At 48.1% G+C, this 17496-nt stretch overlaps 1 protein-coding gene across 1 annotated transcript in view; it reads right to left on the bottom strand.

The window, feature by feature from the left end:
• Positions 1-17496, bottom strand: part of sspo (SCO-spondin) — a 124114-nt gene that overhangs the window by 41153 nt on the left and 65465 nt on the right. The window contains exons 68-72 of the mRNA XM_066688593.1: positions 8233-8403; positions 7717-7864; positions 7383-7509; positions 6088-6182; positions 5428-5477 (exon numbers count right to left, since the gene is read on the bottom strand). Of these exons, the coding sequence (XP_066544690.1) occupies positions 5428-5477; positions 6088-6182; positions 7383-7509; positions 7717-7864; positions 8233-8403 (591 nt within the window). The remainder of the gene's footprint in view (positions 1-5427; positions 5478-6087; positions 6183-7382; positions 7510-7716; positions 7865-8232; positions 8404-17496) is intronic.

Raw genomic sequence — 17496 nt, 5'->3', positions numbered from 1 at the left:
GCCGTACGAAGAATTATTTTAAAGGACTTTATTAAATAAAGAACTTTACAGACTGCGCTGCCCGCCTGTGCCCACCTGATCAGTGGAGTTTTACAGCTGGACAATTGACTAAGTCGACTATACGAAAGTGTCAGTCATATAAATAGCTATCGAGTCTTAAGAAACTTGACCCTTGGAACAAACACGGCCCTGCTTTCCTCAAAGACTTTGTCTTCAAGTAACTACGGTGGAACCCCTGCTTACAAAGAAGATTTTGTGCACAACCTTGGAGCCTTCAAACCAGTGGAAAATCTGTTTGGAAAAGACTCTACTTTCGTGAAACCCCAACTTCCAGGTGCATCGACTGAGTGGAAGTTCTTGGACAAAGCTGAACCGGACTGCCTTTGTTCCAAACCACTCGGACCTCGTGCCGTGTGCTGTTATCTGAGCCCGAAGCCAGAGAGGCCTCTCTGCGACGAAGTTCAGATAAGTTTAACAGTTTGGAGTTCATGATTCATGACATTTGAGAAATCAATTAGAAATGTTAATCTGTGATTCATAACTCTAGAATGTGTAATATCATTTAGTTTTCTTAAATATAAATGTGTGTTGCATTAAACTGTTTTGTTGATAATTTTAGAAATAAAATCTGTCAACGCCGAGAAATATCTTCTCATTCCTGTTTAACTGTTTAGTCTGAAATTGACACACGTTAATAGACATTAGATTATTGGTGGCCCTGCCTATCCTTAATCATTGAATAATAATCAGTTAAGGGAAATTGTGGTAACAAGTAATGATAGGATCTTTCTCGGCACCTAAACGTAAATGAGACTGATATATATATAACGAGAAGTTACCTGACATAAATACTAACCTGAATAGTTATTTAATGTCTGACTAACAATACTAATGAGAGACTCACCTTCGTCTTACTAACCGGTATTGTAGTCAATGTGTTTATAACCTTTTTTGTTTAACGATTTGTGTGTTATCTTATGCGATCCCATGGTCTTTGATTTGGTCACGGAAGTGATTTGTCTTTGATTTGTTGATCTAGAGTTGAATTTTAATTAGTTTTTCCCTTTTGTATAATTAGTGTAGTGCTACATTTAGTCTTTGTTTTTAATACATTTGACAATTTATATCTTTGGAATTGGTGTCTGCGTCCAATTATTACAGAAATTGAGTTCTACAAGATTCCAGGATTCGTGATAAGGTGATACTATAAATTCACTTCTTTAATTGAAATTTATAAGTGTACCTTACGCTACACCACACACTATCACAGCCCTGTGAGCTGTACGACCTCAAGCACTCATACAGATGGGCTCCAAACAGCACAGAGGACTTTAATAAAGCAACCAGTTCAACCAAAATTATTAACTTCATTAACACCTTCATAAACACACTGAGAAATGGTTTGATGAAGAATGCAAAAAAATAAGGACAGATTTAAGAAATGTATCTAACCAGAAACATCATCAACCACACAACCCAGATTCACGCTGAAGGTACTGTGAGACACTAAAGCACTACAAACACACTATCAGACAGAAAACACTACAACACACCAACAGAACCCTTTTAGACAGACAAGTCTATCAATCACACCCAGCTCTGGGAAATGTGGAATAATCTAAGCACAGCAGAAAAACAAGAGCCACCAATTCAAAATGGCACAATCTGGAAAAAACTGTTTTGCAGATCTCTATCCAGACATCCAAGAAAAAGATCTAACTCAAGATAAAAACCAAATTAATAGTAAACTTGAACTCTTAGAACAATCAATTAAAGACAACCAAAACACAACTGACTTTCCAAATTCCCTGCATTTTCCCTCAAACCCAACAAGGCTAGTGCACCGGACAGCATCAGCCCTGAGATGCTCAGACACAGCAGCCCAGAGCTGCAGGACGCTGTGCTTAAATTATTCAACCTGGTTCTGTGTTCAGGCTGCTTCCCTGACATCTGGACCCAGGGGCTGATCACCCCAATATACAAGAGTGGAGACAAATTCGACCCCAACAACTACCGGGGCATCTGTGTGAGCAGCAACCTGGGGAAGGTGTTCTGCAGTATCATCAACGCCCGGATACTGGCCTTCCTCACCACACAGTTTCCTGAGTCAGAGTCAGTTTGGCTTCCTACCAAAACACCGCACTACAGATCATATCTACACCCTACACACCCTCATAGACAAACACGTCCACCAATAAAGCAAAGGAAAAATACTTGCCTGTTTCATTGACTTCAAAAAAGCTTTTGATTCAGTTTGGCATGAAGGACTATAGTATAGACGACTTCAAAGTGGTGAAGGGGGTAAAGTTTATGATGTAATAAAATCAATGTACACAAAAACTAGTGCGGAATAAGGATTGGCCACAAAAGGATAGAGTTCTTCACTCAGGGGCGCGGGGTGAGACAGGGCTGCAGTCTGAGTCCAACACTGTTCAACATCTATATCGATGAGTTGCCACAGTGTTGGAGTAGTCTGCAGCCCCTGGCCTCACCCTATACGATGAGGAGATCAAATTCCTGCTCTACGCATATGACCTGGTGCTGCCGTCGCCCACAGAGCAGGGGCTTCGGCAGCAGCTGGCACTGCTAGAGCAGTACTGACAGCCTGGGCCCTGGCAGGAAACATGAAAAAGACCAAAATAATGATCTTCCAAAAAAAGCCCAGATGTCAGGAGAGCAGATATTGCTTCACTCTAGACAACACTGCCCTAGAACACACCATGAGCTACGATGACCTCAGACTGAAGATCAGTGCGTCAGGGAGCTTTGTCCTGGCAGTGAAAGCACTAAGAGAGAAAGCCCGAAGAGCCTGGCAGTTTTTTAGGCCGCTAAGTCAAATATTCCAAATGACACTTAAGAACAGGGGGTGTGCCAAATGACTGGAAGACGGCAAATGTCATACCAATCTACAAGAAAGGGGACAAAACTGAGCCAGGAAATTACAGACCAATCAGTCTCACCTGCATCACCTGTAAAATGTTGGAAAAAAATATTAGACAGAAAATAGAGGAGCATCTTAATGAAAACCGTATTCTTGGAGATAGTCAACATGGGTTTAGACGAGGCAGATCATGTCTTACTAATTTATTCAAATTTTTTGAACATGCAACTGCAGCTGTAGATCATGTGAAAGCATATGATATGATATACTTAGATTTTCAGAAAGCTTTTGATAAGGTTGCACACCAAAGACTGATCCTCAAATTGGAAGCTGTAGGCATTCAGGGTAATGTAAGTAGATGGATTATGAACTGGTTGATGTCTAGGAAACAGAGGGTGTTGATTAGAGGAGTTGCTTCTAGGAATAGAACTAGATGAAGTAACGCATGAGAAAGACCTAGGAGTCTATGTGGACTCCTCACTTTCTCCATCCAAACAATGTGGGGAAGCAATAAAAAAGGCAAACACAATGCTAGGGTATATTGTTGTCAAAAGTGTAGAATTGAGAACAAGGGCAGTGATGTTCAGACTGTACAATGCACTAGTTAGAGCTCATCTGGATACTGTGGACAGTTCTGGGCTCCACACTTCAAGAAAGATATCGCTGCTCTAGAGGCAGTTCAGAGGAGAGCAACCAGACTTATTCCAGGTCTGAAGGCAATGTCCTACTGAGAGACTGAGGACCTGAACCTTTTCACCCTGGAACAGAGGAGACTACGTGGGGACTTGATCCAAGTCTTCAAAATCATGAAGGGCAACAACCACATCAAACCAGAGGAGCTTTTCCAGATCAGCAGGGACACACGCACCCGGGGACACAAATGGAAATTGGGCTTCAAGGCATTCAAGACAGAAAACAGGAGACACTTCTTCACACAGAGAGGCATCACAATCTGAACAAACTCCCCAGTGATGTGGTAGAAGCTAAAAATTTGGGAATATTCAAAAATAGACTGGATAGGATCCTTGGATCACTCAGTTATTAATGGACACCAAACGAGCACGATGGGTCGAATGGCCTCCTCTCGTTTGTAAAACTTTCTTATGCCATCAAAAGAAAACTATATAAAATAAACATCCTGATTAGAATCTGTACCAAGATCTTGGACAGTGTCATTCAGCCCATTGCGCTATATGGCAGTGAGATATGGGCTCCACTCAGCGAGGACTACACAACATGGGACAAACACCCAACAGAGACCCTGCATGCAGAGTTCTGCAAAAAGGTGCAGAGAAACAGACCCAATCTTGCATGCAGGGCCGAACTGGGCCGCTACCCACTGCTCATCCCCATCCAGAACAGAGCATTGAAGTTCTGCATGCATCTCCAGACAAGTCCCCCAGAGTCACTGCAACACAAGGCCTGAGAGCCCAAGAGCTGAGCCCAAGAAACAGCCCCTCAGTCAGTTGGCCCTGAGGCTCACTGCCCCTAACCCCACTAACACCACCCAGCCTCAGACCAGCACTGCTCGCCAGCTGCCCATTAGAGTCAAACCACTTACTGAACAAACTAAAACCTCCTGTCTGGAACATTGGGACACAGAAATGGAGCCCCAAAGTAAACCGGATCGCTATCGGGCCCTAAACAGAGAATACACCCTGCAGAGTCTCTTCAGTGTCAGAGATACGAAGCAGAGACGGATCCTGACCAAGTACAGGCTCAGTGACCACAGCCTGGCCAGAGAGATGGGCTGACAGGCAGAGCTGGCTGCCCAGAGAGGAGCAGCACTGTGGTCACTGAAAGACAGGAGAGGTGGACACAGAGAGGACAGTGTGGTCACTGAGAGACAGGAGAGGTGGACACAGAGAGGACTGGCGCTGTGGTAACTAAGAGAGAGGAGAGGTGGACACAGAGGGGACAGTGTGGTCACTGAGAGACAGGAGAGGCGGACACAGAGGAGACAGTGTGGTCACTGAGAGACAGGAGAGGTGGACACAGAGAGGACCGGTGCTGTGGTCACTAAGAGACAGGAGAGGTTGAGACAGAGATGCAATTCCTCCTGCGCAGTAATAAATATGCCCAGATAAGGGACATATAAATAATACATGTCCACCCAATCTTTGACAAAATTGATCTAAAGGTAAAACTGTCAGTCCTACTGGGGAGGGACACACAGCCCCCCTGGCTGCTCAATATGTCTCCGCTGCCACAGCCTGAGGAGCTCAGTGACACACGAGCAGCAGCTGTAAATAAAATATTAATTCTCGTTTGTAATGTATGTCCTTGTATTTTTGTGTTTGAAATCAAATCAGTAAGTAATCTGTAAATAGTAAATCTATTTTCTTTCTTTCTATGTATAAAAGATAATTTATATTTTATTTCATTTTGTTTTTCCTGTACTTTAATACATCTTATTGTGATTTATAATTGTATTATTTATTTTCAATATATGTATGTTTGTCCAATTGCTTTGACAATACCATTTTTTTGTCACCTTGAATTGAAATTGGAATTGAATTGAGAGAGAGAGAGAGCGACAGACTCACCGTCACAGCGGAGCTCTGTGCAGTTCACCAGCCGGCCGGAGTCACAGGAGCTGAAGAGAGACTGACACTGAGACCAGTGGACACAGGGAGCGCCGAGGCCAATGTACAGCACAACCGCAGTCCAGCTGCCTCTGAGATCTCCAGCTGAGCGTTCCCAAGTGGCGGTCAGGCCCAGCTGTCTGCTCAGTGCACCCCCACAGGTGGATTAGAAATGTCAGGTAAGGGACAAGCTGCTGTGCTGTGTGGCACTGCACTGCGTTGTGCAGCTGGACATGAGTCCTGGAGGGAGTCCCCTGACTGTTAATTGTTTTGCACTCTTCTTGACTGTTAATTGTTCTGCGCTGCCCTACACTGTTCCAGACTTCATTGCTCTGTGCTGTTCTAGACTGTTCTACACTGTTCATTGCTCTGCACTGCTCAATGTTCTAGACAGTTTAGGAACAAGAGAGGTGAAGAGTGGGAGTGGAAGTGATGGAGGAGAAGAGAGACGGAGAGGAGAGGGGTGGAGTGGAGGAGGGGAGGAGAGGGGAGGAGCAAAGGAGGTGGAGGAGAAGAGAGCTGGAGAGGAGAGGGGCGGAGTGGAGGAGGTGGAGAGGAGAGGGGAGGTGCGGAGGAGATGGAGGAGAAGAGACGTGGAGAGGGGAGGAGCGGAGGCAGTACCAGTTGTTGCAGGCTCTGGTCACGGTGTCCCCAGAGGAGAACTGCTGCCCGTCCAGCTCACAGCGGCACTGAGACACAGGAACACACTGTCCGTCCTGCGGAGCACAGACAGCACTGTAACACACTGCATTACACACCCACACAGCACTGTAACACACTGCATTACACACCCACACAGCACTGTAACACACTGCATTACACACCAACACAGCACTGTAACACTGCAATACACACCAACACAGCACTGTAACACTGCAATACACACCAACACAGCAATGTAACACACTGCAATACACACCAACACAGCAATGTAACACACTGCAATACACACCAACACAGCACTGTAACACTGCAATACACACCAACACAGCACTGTAACACACTGCATTACACACCAACACAGCACTGTAACACTGCAATACACAGCAATGTAACACACTGCAATACACACCAACACAGCACTGTAACACACACAAACTGGACAGACAGACAGGCAGACACACACACACACTATACAGAAACACACACACTGTACACACACACACTATACAGACACACACACTGTTCAGACACACACACACTACACTGTACAGACACACACTATACAGACACACACACACACTGCACAGACACACACACTGTACAGACACACACATACACACACATACACTGCACAGACACGCACACTGTACAGACACACACTATACAGACACACACACACTGTACAGACACACACACACACACACTGCACAGACACACACACTGTACAGACACACACACACACACTGTACAGACACACACACTGTACAGACACACACACACACTGCACAGACACACACACACACTGCACAGACACACACACAGTACAGACACACACACACACACTGTACAGACACACACACTGTACAGACACACACACACACTGCACAGACACACACACACACTGCACAGACACACACACACACACTATACAGACACACACACACACACACTGCACAGACACACACACACTATACAGACACACACACACACACTGTACAGACACACACACACACACTGCACAGACACACACACTGTACAGACACACACACACATACTATACACACACACACACACACACACACTGTACAGACACACACACACACACTGTACAGACACACACACTGTACAGACACACACACACACACACACTGTAGAGACACACACACACACACTGTACAGACACACACACTGTACAGACACACACACACTGTACAGACACACACACACACACACACACACTACACTGTACAGACCTGCAGCAGGAGTCCCTGTGGACATTGACAGCTGGGCTCACAGGTCATGTTGTTAGACTCCAGGCTGAGGTCGGCGCAGGTCACCGGCCGCCCGGGACACTGAGCCCATTGCTGACCCTCAGGACAACTAGACACATTACCTGAGGGAGAGAGAGGAGAGAGATGGATGAAGTGATGGGATATGGGCAGAGAGGGAGAGCTGCCTGAGCCCATCTTCCATACTACACAGAAGTGACCTTGTGTGTCACAGATGGGCCCCGACCGCTGCGCTGGACGGGACAGACGGGGCCACAGCAGCTGCTAAGCGCACACAGGGCTGATTTATCACACTGACACAATACCCCCCCACTCACCGCAGGGCTGCAGGTGGCAGCTGGTGAACTCGGTACTGGGGGCAGTGGGGCCGTCCCGGGTACGGTTCCTGTAGCCCCCCCCACAGGGCACTGAGCACTGTGACCAGGGGCCCCATGGCCCCCAGGCTCCTGCAACACACAGGCACAGGTTACTGCTATGCACACACACACACACACACACACACACACACACACGCAAACACATGCACACGCACACTCACAAACACACACACACAGACAGACACACACACACACAAACACACTCACAAAAAAACACATACAGACAGACACACACACACGCACACACACAAACACACACACACACACACACACGCAAACACATGCACACGCACACGCACACTCACAAACACACACACAGACAGACACACTCACAAAAAAACACATACAGACAGACACACACACACGCACAAACACACACACACACACACACACACTCTCTCCATCCCTCCCTCTCTCTCACTCCCCCTATCTCTCACCCTGGCAGGGACCCAGGCTGCAGGTGTCCGTCTCCACTCCGCTGCCCTCACAGACACGCCCCCCGAATGCCGGCGAGGGATTGGTCCCTGAGCGGTAGCGCCTCCTAACGCCTACATCGCAGGTCCTACTGCAGGCGCTCCACTGTGTCCAGCCACTCCAGCCACAGTCCACTGAGGCAGGGAGAGAGGGAGGTTAACAATTCATATCTAAACACAGCACATCTGTCAGAGTCGTCACGCCTTCTTCCGGAGCCACGGGCCGGTCTGTCACCCTTTGCTAGTCAAGCTATTGGAATGTAAGCAGTGTATGACCAGTGTTGTGTTGTGTACAGAGCTGTGTGTGAGCAGTATTGTGTTGTGTGCAGAGCTGTGTGTAAGAAGTGATGTGTTGTGTACAGAGCTCTGTGTGTGAGCAGTGTTGTGTTGTGTACAGAACTGTGTGTGAGCAGTGTTGTGTACAGAGCTCTGTGTGTGACCAGTGTTGTGTTGTGTACAGAGCTGTGTGTGAGCAGTGTTGTGTTGAGTACAGAGCTGTGTGTGAGCAGTATTGTGTTGTGTGCAGAGCTGTGTGTAAGAAGTGTTGTGTTGTGTACAGAGCTCTGTGTGTGAGCAGTGTTGTGTTGTGTACAGAGCTGTGTGTGAGCAGTGTTGTGTACAGAGCTCTGTGTGTGAGCAGTGTTGTGTTGTGTACAGAGCTGTGTGTGAGCAGTGTTGTGTTGTGTAAAGTGCTGAGTGTGAGCAGTGTTGTGTTGTGTACAGAGCTGTGTGTGTGAGCAGTGTTGTGTTGTGTAAAGAGCTGAGTGTGAGCAGTGTTGTGCTGTGTACAGAGCTGTGTGTGTGAGCAGTGATGTGTTGTGTTGTGTACAGAGCTGTGTGTGAGCAGTGTCGTGTGCAGAGCTGTGTGTGAGCAGTGTTGTGTGCAGAGCTGTGTGTGAGCAGTGTTTTGTACAGAGCTGTGTGTAAGCAGTGTTGTGTACAGAGCTCTGTGTGAACAGTGTTGTGTACAGAGCTGTGTGTAAGCAGTGTTGTGTACAGAGCTGTGTGTGAGCAATGTTGTGTTGTGTGCAGAGCTGTGTGTGAGCAGTGTTGTGTTGTGTGCAGAGCTGTGTGTGAACAGTGTTGTGTGCAGAGCTGTGTGTGAGCAGTATTGTGTGCAGAGCTCTGTGTGAACAGTGTTGTCTACAGAGCTGTGTGTGAGCAGTGTTGTGTGCAGAGCTGTGTGTGAGAAATGTTGTGTTGTGTACAGAGCTGTGTGTGAGCAGTGTTGTGTACAGAGCTGTGTGTGAGCAGTATTGTGTACAGAGTTGTGTGTGAGCAGTGTTGTGTGCAGAGCTGTGTGTGAGCAGTGTCGTGTGCAGAGCTCTGTGTGAACAGTGTTGTGTACAGAGCTGTGTGTGAGCAGTGTTGTGTTGTGTGCAGAGCTGTGTGTGAGCAGTGTTGTGTGCAGAGCTGTGTGTGAGCAGTATTGTGTGCAGAGCTGTGTGTGAGCAGTGTTGTGTGCAGAGCTGTGTGTGAGCAGTGTTGTGTTGTGTGCAGAGCTGTGTGTGAGCAGTGTTATGTACAGAGTTGTGTGTGAGCAGTGTTGTGTACAGAGCTCTGTGAGCAGTGTTGTGTTGTGTACAGAGCTGTGTGTGAGCAGTGTTGTGTTGTGTGCAGAGCTGTGTGTGAGCAGTGTTGTGTTGTGTACAGAGCTGAGTGTGAGCAGTGTTGTGTACAGAGCTGTGTGTGAGCAGTGTTGTGTGCAGAGCTGTGTGTGAGCAGTGTTGTGTTGTGTGCAGAGCTGTGTGTGAGCAGTGTTGTGTTGTGTGCAGAGCTGTGTGTGAGCAGTGTTGTGTTGTGTACAGAGCTGAGTGTGAGCAGTGTTGTGTACAGAGCTGTGTGTGAGCAGTGTTGTGTACAGAGCTGTGTATGAGCAGTGTTGTATACAGAGCTGTGTGTGAGCAGTGTTGTGTGCAGAGCTGTGTGTGAGCAGTGTTGTGTTGTGTGCAGAGCTGTGTGTGAGCAGTGTTGTGTTGTGTGCAGAGCTGTGTGTGAGCAGTGTTGTGTTGTGTACAGAGCTGAGTGTGAGCAGTGTCATGTTGTGTACAGAGCTGTGTGAGCAGTGTTGTGTACAGAGCTCTGTGTGAACAGTGTTGTGTACAGAGCTGTGTGTGAGCAGTGTTGTGTACAGAGCTGTGTGAGCAGTGTTGTGTACAGAGCTGTGTGTGAGCAGTGTTGTGTACAGAGCTGTGTGTTAGCAGTGTTGTGTGCAGAGCTGTGTGTGAGCAGTGTTGTGTTGTGTGCAGAGCTGTGTGTGAGCAATGTTGTGTTGTGTACAGAGCTGTGTGTGAGCAATGTTGTGTTGTGTGCAGAGCTGTGTGTCAGCAGTGTTGTGCTGTGTGCAGAGCTGTGTGTGAGCAGTGTTGTGTGCAGAGCTGTGTGTGAGCAGTGTTGTGTTGTGTACAGAGCTGTGTGTGAGCAGTGTAGTGTTGTGTGCAGAGCTGTGTGTGAGCAGTGTTGTGTTGTGTATAGAGCTGTGTGTGAGCAGTATTGTGTGCAGAGCTGTGTGTGAGCAGTGTTGTGTTGTGTGCAGAGCTGTGTGTGAGCAGTGTTGTGTGCAGAGCTGTGTGTGAGCAGTGTTGTGTACAGAGCTGTGTGTGAGCAGTGTTGTGTTGTGTACAGAGCTGTGTTTGAGCAGTGTTGTGTTGTGTGCAGAGCTGTGTGTGAGCAGTGTTGTGTACAGAGCTGTGTGCGAGCAATGTTGTGTTGTGTGCAGAGCTGTGTGTGAGCAGTGTTGTGTTGTGTGCAGAGCTGTGTGTGAGCAGTGTTGTGTGCAGAGCTGTGTGTGAACAGTGTTGTGTTGTGTGCTGAGCTGTGTGTGAGCAGTGTTGTGTGCAGAGCTGTGTGTGAGCAGTGTTGTGTTGTGTGCAGAGCTGTGTGTGAGCAGTATTGTGTGCAGAGCTGTGTGTGAGCAATGTTGTGTTGTGTACAGAGCTGTGTGTGAGCAGTGTTGTGTACAGAGCTGTGTGTGAGCAGTGTTGTGAGCAGTGTTGTGTACAGAGCTCTGTGTGTGAGCAGTGTTGTGTTGTGTACAGAGCTGTGTGTTAGCAGTGTTGTGTTGTGTGCAGAGCTGTGTGTGAACAGTGTTGTGTTGTGTGCAGAGCTGTGTGTGAGCAGTGTTGTGTTGTGTACAGAGCTGTGTGTGAGCAGTGGTGTGTGCAGAGCTGTGTGTGATCAGTGTTGTGTTGTGTACAGAGCTGTGAGTAAACAGTGTTGTGTGCAGAGCTGCGTTTGAGCAGTGTTGTGTTGTGTGCAGAGCTGTGTGTGAGCAGTGTTGTGTACAGAGCTGTGTGTGAGCAGTGTTGTGTACAGAGCTGTGTGTGAGCAGTGTTGTGTACAGGGCTCTGTGTGTGAGCAGTGTTGTGTTGTGTACAGAGCTGTGTGTGAGCAGTGTTGTGTACAGAGCTGTGTGTGAGCAGTGTTGTGTGCAGAGCTGTGTGTGAGCAGTGTTGTGTTGTGTGCAGAGCTGTGCGTGAGCAGTGTTGTGTTGTGTACAGAGCTGTGTGTGAGCAGTGTTGTGTACAGAGCTGTGTGTGAGCAGTGTTGTGTTGTGTACAGAGCTGTGTGTGAGCAGTGTTGTGTTGTGTACAGAGCTGTGTGTGAGCAGTGTTGTGTGCAGAGCTCTGTGTGAACAGTGTTGTGTACAGAGCTGTGTGTAAGCAGTGTTGTGTGCAGAGCTGTGTGTGAGCAATGTTGTGTTGTTAGCAGAGCTGTGTGTGAGCAGTATTGTGTTGAGTACAGAGCTGTGTGTGAGCAGTATTGTGTTGTGTGCAGAGCTGTGTGTAAGAAGTGTTGTGTTGTGTACAGAGCTCTGTGTGTGAGCAGTGTTGTGTTGTGTACAGAGCTGTGTGTGAGCAGTGTTGTGTACAGAGCTCTGTGTGTGAGCAGTGTTGTGTTGTGTACAGAGCTGTGTGTGAGCAGTGTTGTGTTGTGTAAAGTGCTGAGTGTGAGCAGTGTTGTGTTGTGTACAGAGCTGTGTGTGTGAGCAGTGTTGTGTTGTGTAAAGAGCTGAGTGTGAGCAGTGTTGTGCTGTGTACAGAGCTGTGTGTGTGAGCAGTGATGTGTTGTGTACAGAGCTGTGTGTGAGCAGTGTTGTGTTGTGTTGTGTACAGAGCTGTGTGTGAGCAGTGTCGTGTGCAGAGCTGTGTGTGAGCAGTGTTGTGTGCAGAGCTGTGTGTGAGCAGTGTTTTCTACAGAGCTGTGTGTAAGCAGTGTTGTGTACAGAGCTCTGTGTGAACAGTGTTGTGTACAGAGCTGTGTGTAAGCAGTGTTGTGTACAGAGCTGTGTGTGAGCAATGTTGTGTTGTGTGCAGAGCTGTGTGTGAGCAGTGTTGTGTTGTGTGCAGAGCTGTGTGTGAGCAGTGTTGTGTGCAGAGCTGTGTGTGAGCAGTATTGTGTGCAGAGCTCTGTGTGAACAGTGTTGTCTACAGAGCTGTGTGTGAGCAGTGTTGTGTGCAGAGCTGTGTGTGAGCAATGTTGTGTTGTGTACAGAGCTGTGTGTGAGCAGTGTTGTGTACAGAGCTGTGTGTGAGCAGTGTTGTGTACAGAGTTGTGTGTGAGCAGTGTTGTGTACAGAGCTCTGTGTGTGAGCAGTGTTGTGTTGTGTACAGAGCTGTGTGTTAGCAGTGTTGTGTGCAGAGCTGTGTGTGAGCAGTGTTGTGTTGTGTGCAGAGCTGTGTGTGAGCAGTGTTGTGTGCAGAGCTGTGTGTGAGCAGTGTTGTTGTGTGCAGAGCTGTGTGTGAGCAGTGTTGTGTGCATAACTGTGTGTGAGCAGTGTTGTGTTGTGTGCAGAGCTGTGTGTGAACAGTGTTGTGTACAGAGCTGTGTGTGAGCAGTGTTGTGTGCAGAGCTGTGTGTGAGAAATGTTGTGTTGTGTACAGAGCTGTGTGTGAGCAGTGTTGTGTACAGAGCTGTGTGTGAGCAGTGTTGTGTACAGAGCTGTGTGTGAGCAGTGTTGTGTACAGAGTTGTGTGTGAGCAGTGTTGTGTACAGAGCTCTGTGTGTGAGCAGTGTTGTATTGTGTACAGAGCTGTGTGTTAGCTGTGTTGAGTGCAGAGCTGTGTGTGAACAGTGTTGTGTTGTGAGCAGAGCTGTGTGTGAGCAGTGTTGTGTTGTGTGCAGAGCTGTGTGTGAGCAGTGTTGTGTGCAGAGCTCTGTGTGAACAGTGTTGTGTACAGAGCTGTGTGTGAGCAGTGTTGTGTTGTGTGCAGAGCTGTGTGTGAACAGTGTTGTGTACAGAGCTGTGTGTGAGCAGTGCTGTGTGCAGAGCTGTGTGTGAGCAGTGTTGTGTACAGAGTTGTGTGTGAGCAGTGTTGTGTACAGAGCTCTGTGAGCAGTGTTGTGTTGTGTACAGAGCTGTGTGTGAGCAGTGTTGTGTTGTGTGCAGAGCTGTGTGTGAGCAGTGTTGTGTTGTGTACAGAGCTGAGTGTGAGCAGTGTTGTGTACAGAGCTGTGTGTGAGCAGTGTTGTGTGCAGAGCTGTGTGTGAGCAGTGTTGTGTTGTGTGCAGAGCTGTGTGTGAGCAGTGTTGTGTTGTGTGCAGAGCTGTGTGTGAGCAGTGTTGTGTTGTGTACAGAGCTGAGTGTGAGCAGTGTTGTGTACAGAGCTGTGTGTGAGCAGTGTTGTGTACAGAGCTGTGTGTGAGCAGTGTTGTGTGCAGAGCTGTGTGTGAGCAGTGTTGTGTTGTGTGCAGAGCTGTGTGTGAGCAGTGTTGTGTTGTGTGCAGAGCTGTGTGTGAGCAGTGTTGTGTTGTGTACAGAGCTGAGTGTGAGCAGTGTCATGTTGTGTACAGAGCTGTGTGAGCAGTGTTGTGTACAGAGCTCTGTGTGAACAGTGTTGTGTACAGAGCTGTGTGTGAGCAGTGTTGTGTACAGAGCTGTGTGAGCAGTGTTGTGTACAGAGCTGTGTGTGAGCAGTGTTGTGTACAGAGCTGTGTGTTAGCAGTGTTGTGTGCAGAGCTGTGTGTGAGCAGTGTTGTGTTGTGTGCAGAGCTGTGTGTGAGCAATGTTGTGTTGTGTACAGAGCTGTGTGTGAGCAATGTTGTGTTGTGTGCAGAGCTGTGTGTCAGCAGTGTTGTGCTGTGTGCAGAGCTGTGTGTGAGCAGTGTTGTGTGCAGAGCTGTGTGTGAGCAGTGTTGTGTTGTGTACAGAGCTGTGTGTGAGCAGTGTAGTGTTGTGTGCAGAGCTGTGTGTGAGCAGTGTTGTGTTGTGTATAGAGCTGTGTGTGAGCAGTATTGTGTGCAGAGCTGTGTGTGAGCAGTGTTGTGTTGTGTGCAGAGCTGTGTGTGAGCAGTGTTGTGTGCAGAGCTGTGTGTGAGCAGTGTTGTGTACAGAGCTGTGTGTGAGCAGTGTTGTGTTGTGTGCAGAGCTGTGTGTGAGCAGTGTTGTGTACAGAGCTGTGTGCGAGCAATGTTGTGTTGTGTGCAGAGCTGTGTGTGAGCAGTGTTGTGTGCAGAGCTGTGTGTGAACAGTGTTGTGTTGTGTGCTGAGCTGTGTGTGAGCAGTGTTGTGTGCAGAGCTGTGTGTGAGCAGTGTTGTGTTGTGTGCAGAGCTGTGTGTGAGCAGTATTGTGTGCAGAGCTGTGTGTGAGCAATGTTGTGTTGTGTACAGAGCTGTGTGTGAGCAGTGTTGTGTACAGAGCTGTGTGTGAGCAGTGTTGTGAGCAGTGTTGTGTACAGAGCTCTGTGTGAACAGTGTTGTGTACAGAGCTGTGTGTGAGCAGTGTTGTGTTGTGTACAGAGCTGTGTGTGAGCAGTGTTGTGTGCAGAGCTCTGTGTGAACAGTGTTGTGTACAGAGCTGTGTGTAAGCAGTGTTGTGTGCAGAGCTGTGTGTGAGCAATGTTGTGTTGTGTGCAGAGCTGTGTGTGAGCAGTATTGTGTTGAGTACAGAGCTGTGTGTGAGCAGTATTGTGTTGTGTGCAGAGCTGTGTGTAAGAAGTGTTGTGTTGTGTACAGAGCTCTGTGTGTGAGCAGTGTTGTGTTGTGTACAGAGCTGTGTGTGAGCAGTGTTGTGTACAGAGCTCTGTGTGTGAGCAGTGTTGTGTTGTGTACAGAGCTGTGTGTGAGCAGTGTTGTGTTGTGTAAAGTGCTGAGTGTGAGCAGTGTTGTGTTGTGTACAGAGCTGTGTGTGTGAGCAGTGTTGTGTTGTGTAAAGAGCTGAGTGTGAGCAGTGTTGTGCTGTGTACAGAGCTGTGTGTGTGAGCAGTGATGTGTTGTGTACAGAGCTGTGTGTGAGCAGTGTTGTGTTGTGTTGTGTACAGAGCTGTGTGTGAGCAGTGTCGTGTGCAGAGCTGTGTGTGAGCAGTGTTGTGTGCAGAGCTGTGTGTGAGCAGTGTTTTGTACAGAGCTGTGTGTAAGCAGTGTTGTGTACAGAGCTCTGTGTGAACAGTGTTGTGTACAGAGCTGTGTGTAAGCAGTGTTGTGTACAGAGCTGTGTGTGAGCAATGTTGTGTTGTGTGCAGAGCTGTGTGTGAGCAGTGTTGTGTTGTGTGCAGAGCTGTGTGTGAGCAATGTTGTGTGCAGAGCTCTGTGTGAACAGTGTTGTCTACAGAGCTGTGTGTGAGCAGTGTTGTGTGCAGAGCTGTGTGTGAGCAGTATTGTGTGCAGAGCTCTGTGTGAACAGTGTTGTCTACAGAGCTGTGTGTGAGCAGTGTTGTGTGCAGAGCTGTGTGTGAGCACTGTTGTGTTGTGTACAGAGCTGTGTGTGAGCAGTGTTGTGTACAGAGCTGTGTGTGAGCAGTGTTGTGTACAGAGTTGTGTGTGAGCAGTGTTGTGTACAGAGCTCTGTGTGTGAGCAGTGTTGTGTTGTGTACAGAGCTGTGTGTTAGCAGTGTTGTGTTGTGTGCAGAGCTGTGTGTGAGCAGTGTTGTGTGCAGAGCTGTGTGTGAGCAGTGTTGTTGTGTGCAGAGCTGTGTGTGAGCAGTGTTGTGTGCATAACTGTGTGTGAGCAGTGTTGTGTTGTGTGCAGAGCTGTGTGTGAACAGTGTTGTGTACAGAGCTGTGTGTGAGCAGTGTTGTGTGCAGAGCTGTGTGTGAGAAATGTTGTGTTGTGTACAGAGCTGTGTGTGAGCAGTGTTGTATTGTGTACAGAGCTGTGTGTTAGCTGTGTTGAGTGCAGAGCTGTGTGTGAACAGTGTTGTGTTGTGAGCAGAGCTGTGTGTGAGCAGTGTTGTGTTGTGTGCAGAGCTGTGTGTGAGCAGTGTTGTGTGCAGAGCTCTGTGTGAACAGTGTTGTGTACAGAGCTGTGTGTGAGCAGTGTTGTGTTGTGTGCAGAGCTGTGTGTGAGCAGTGTTGTGTGCAGAGCTGTGTGTGAGCAGTATTGTGTGCAGAGCTCTGTGTGAACAGTGTTGTGTACAGAGCTGTGTGTGAGCAGTGTTGTGTGCAGAGCTGTGTGTGAGCAGTGTTATGTACAGAGTTGTGTGTGAGCAGTGTTGTGTACAGAGCTCTGTGAGCAGTGTTGTGTTGTGTACAGAGCTGTGTGTGAGCAGTGTTGTGTTGTGTGCAGAGCTGTGTGTGAGCAGTGTTGTGTTGTGTACAGAGCTGAGTGTGAGCAGTGTTGTGTACAGAGCTGTGTGTGAGCAGTGTTGTGTGCAGAGCTGTGTGTGAGCAGTGTTGTGTTGTGTGCAGAGCTGTGTGTGAGCAGTGTTGTGTTGTGTGCAGAGCTGTGTGTGAGCAGTGTTGTGTTGTGTACAGAGCTGAGTGTGAGCAGTGTTGTGTACAGAGCTGTGTGTGAGCAGTGTTGTGTGCAGAGCTGTGTGTGAGCAGTGTTGTGTACAGAGCTGTGTGTGAGCAGTGTTGTGTGCAGAGCTGTGTGTGAGCAGTGTTGTGTTGTGTGCAGAGCTGTGTGTGAGCAGTGTTGTGTTGTGTGCAGAGCTGTGTGTGAGCAGTGTTGTGTTGTGTACAGAGCTGAGTGTGAGCAGTGTCATGTTGTGTACAGAGCTGTGTGAGCAGTGTTGTGTACAGAGCTCTGTGTGAACAGTGTTGTGTACAGAGCTGTGTGTGAGCAGTGTTGTGTACAGAGCTGTGTGAGCAGTGTTGTGTACAGAGCTGTGTGTGAGCAGTGTTGTGTACAGAGCTGTGTGTTAGCAGTGTTGTGTGCAGAGCTGTGTGTGAGCAGTGTTGTGTTGTGTGCAGAGCTGTGTGTGAGCAATGTTGTGTTGTGTACAGAGCTGTGTGTGAGCAATGTTGTGTTGTGTGCAGAGCTGTGTGTCAGCAGTGTTGTGCTGTGT

Source organism: Amia ocellicauda, chromosome 2, assembly GCF_036373705.1.
Source record: "Amia ocellicauda isolate fAmiCal2 chromosome 2, fAmiCal2.hap1, whole genome shotgun sequence".
NCBI lineage: Eukaryota > Metazoa > Chordata > Actinopteri > Amiiformes > Amiidae > Amia > Amia ocellicauda.
The sequence above is the reverse complement of the archived record's forward strand: the minus strand, read 5'-3'. Positions and strand labels throughout refer to the sequence as shown.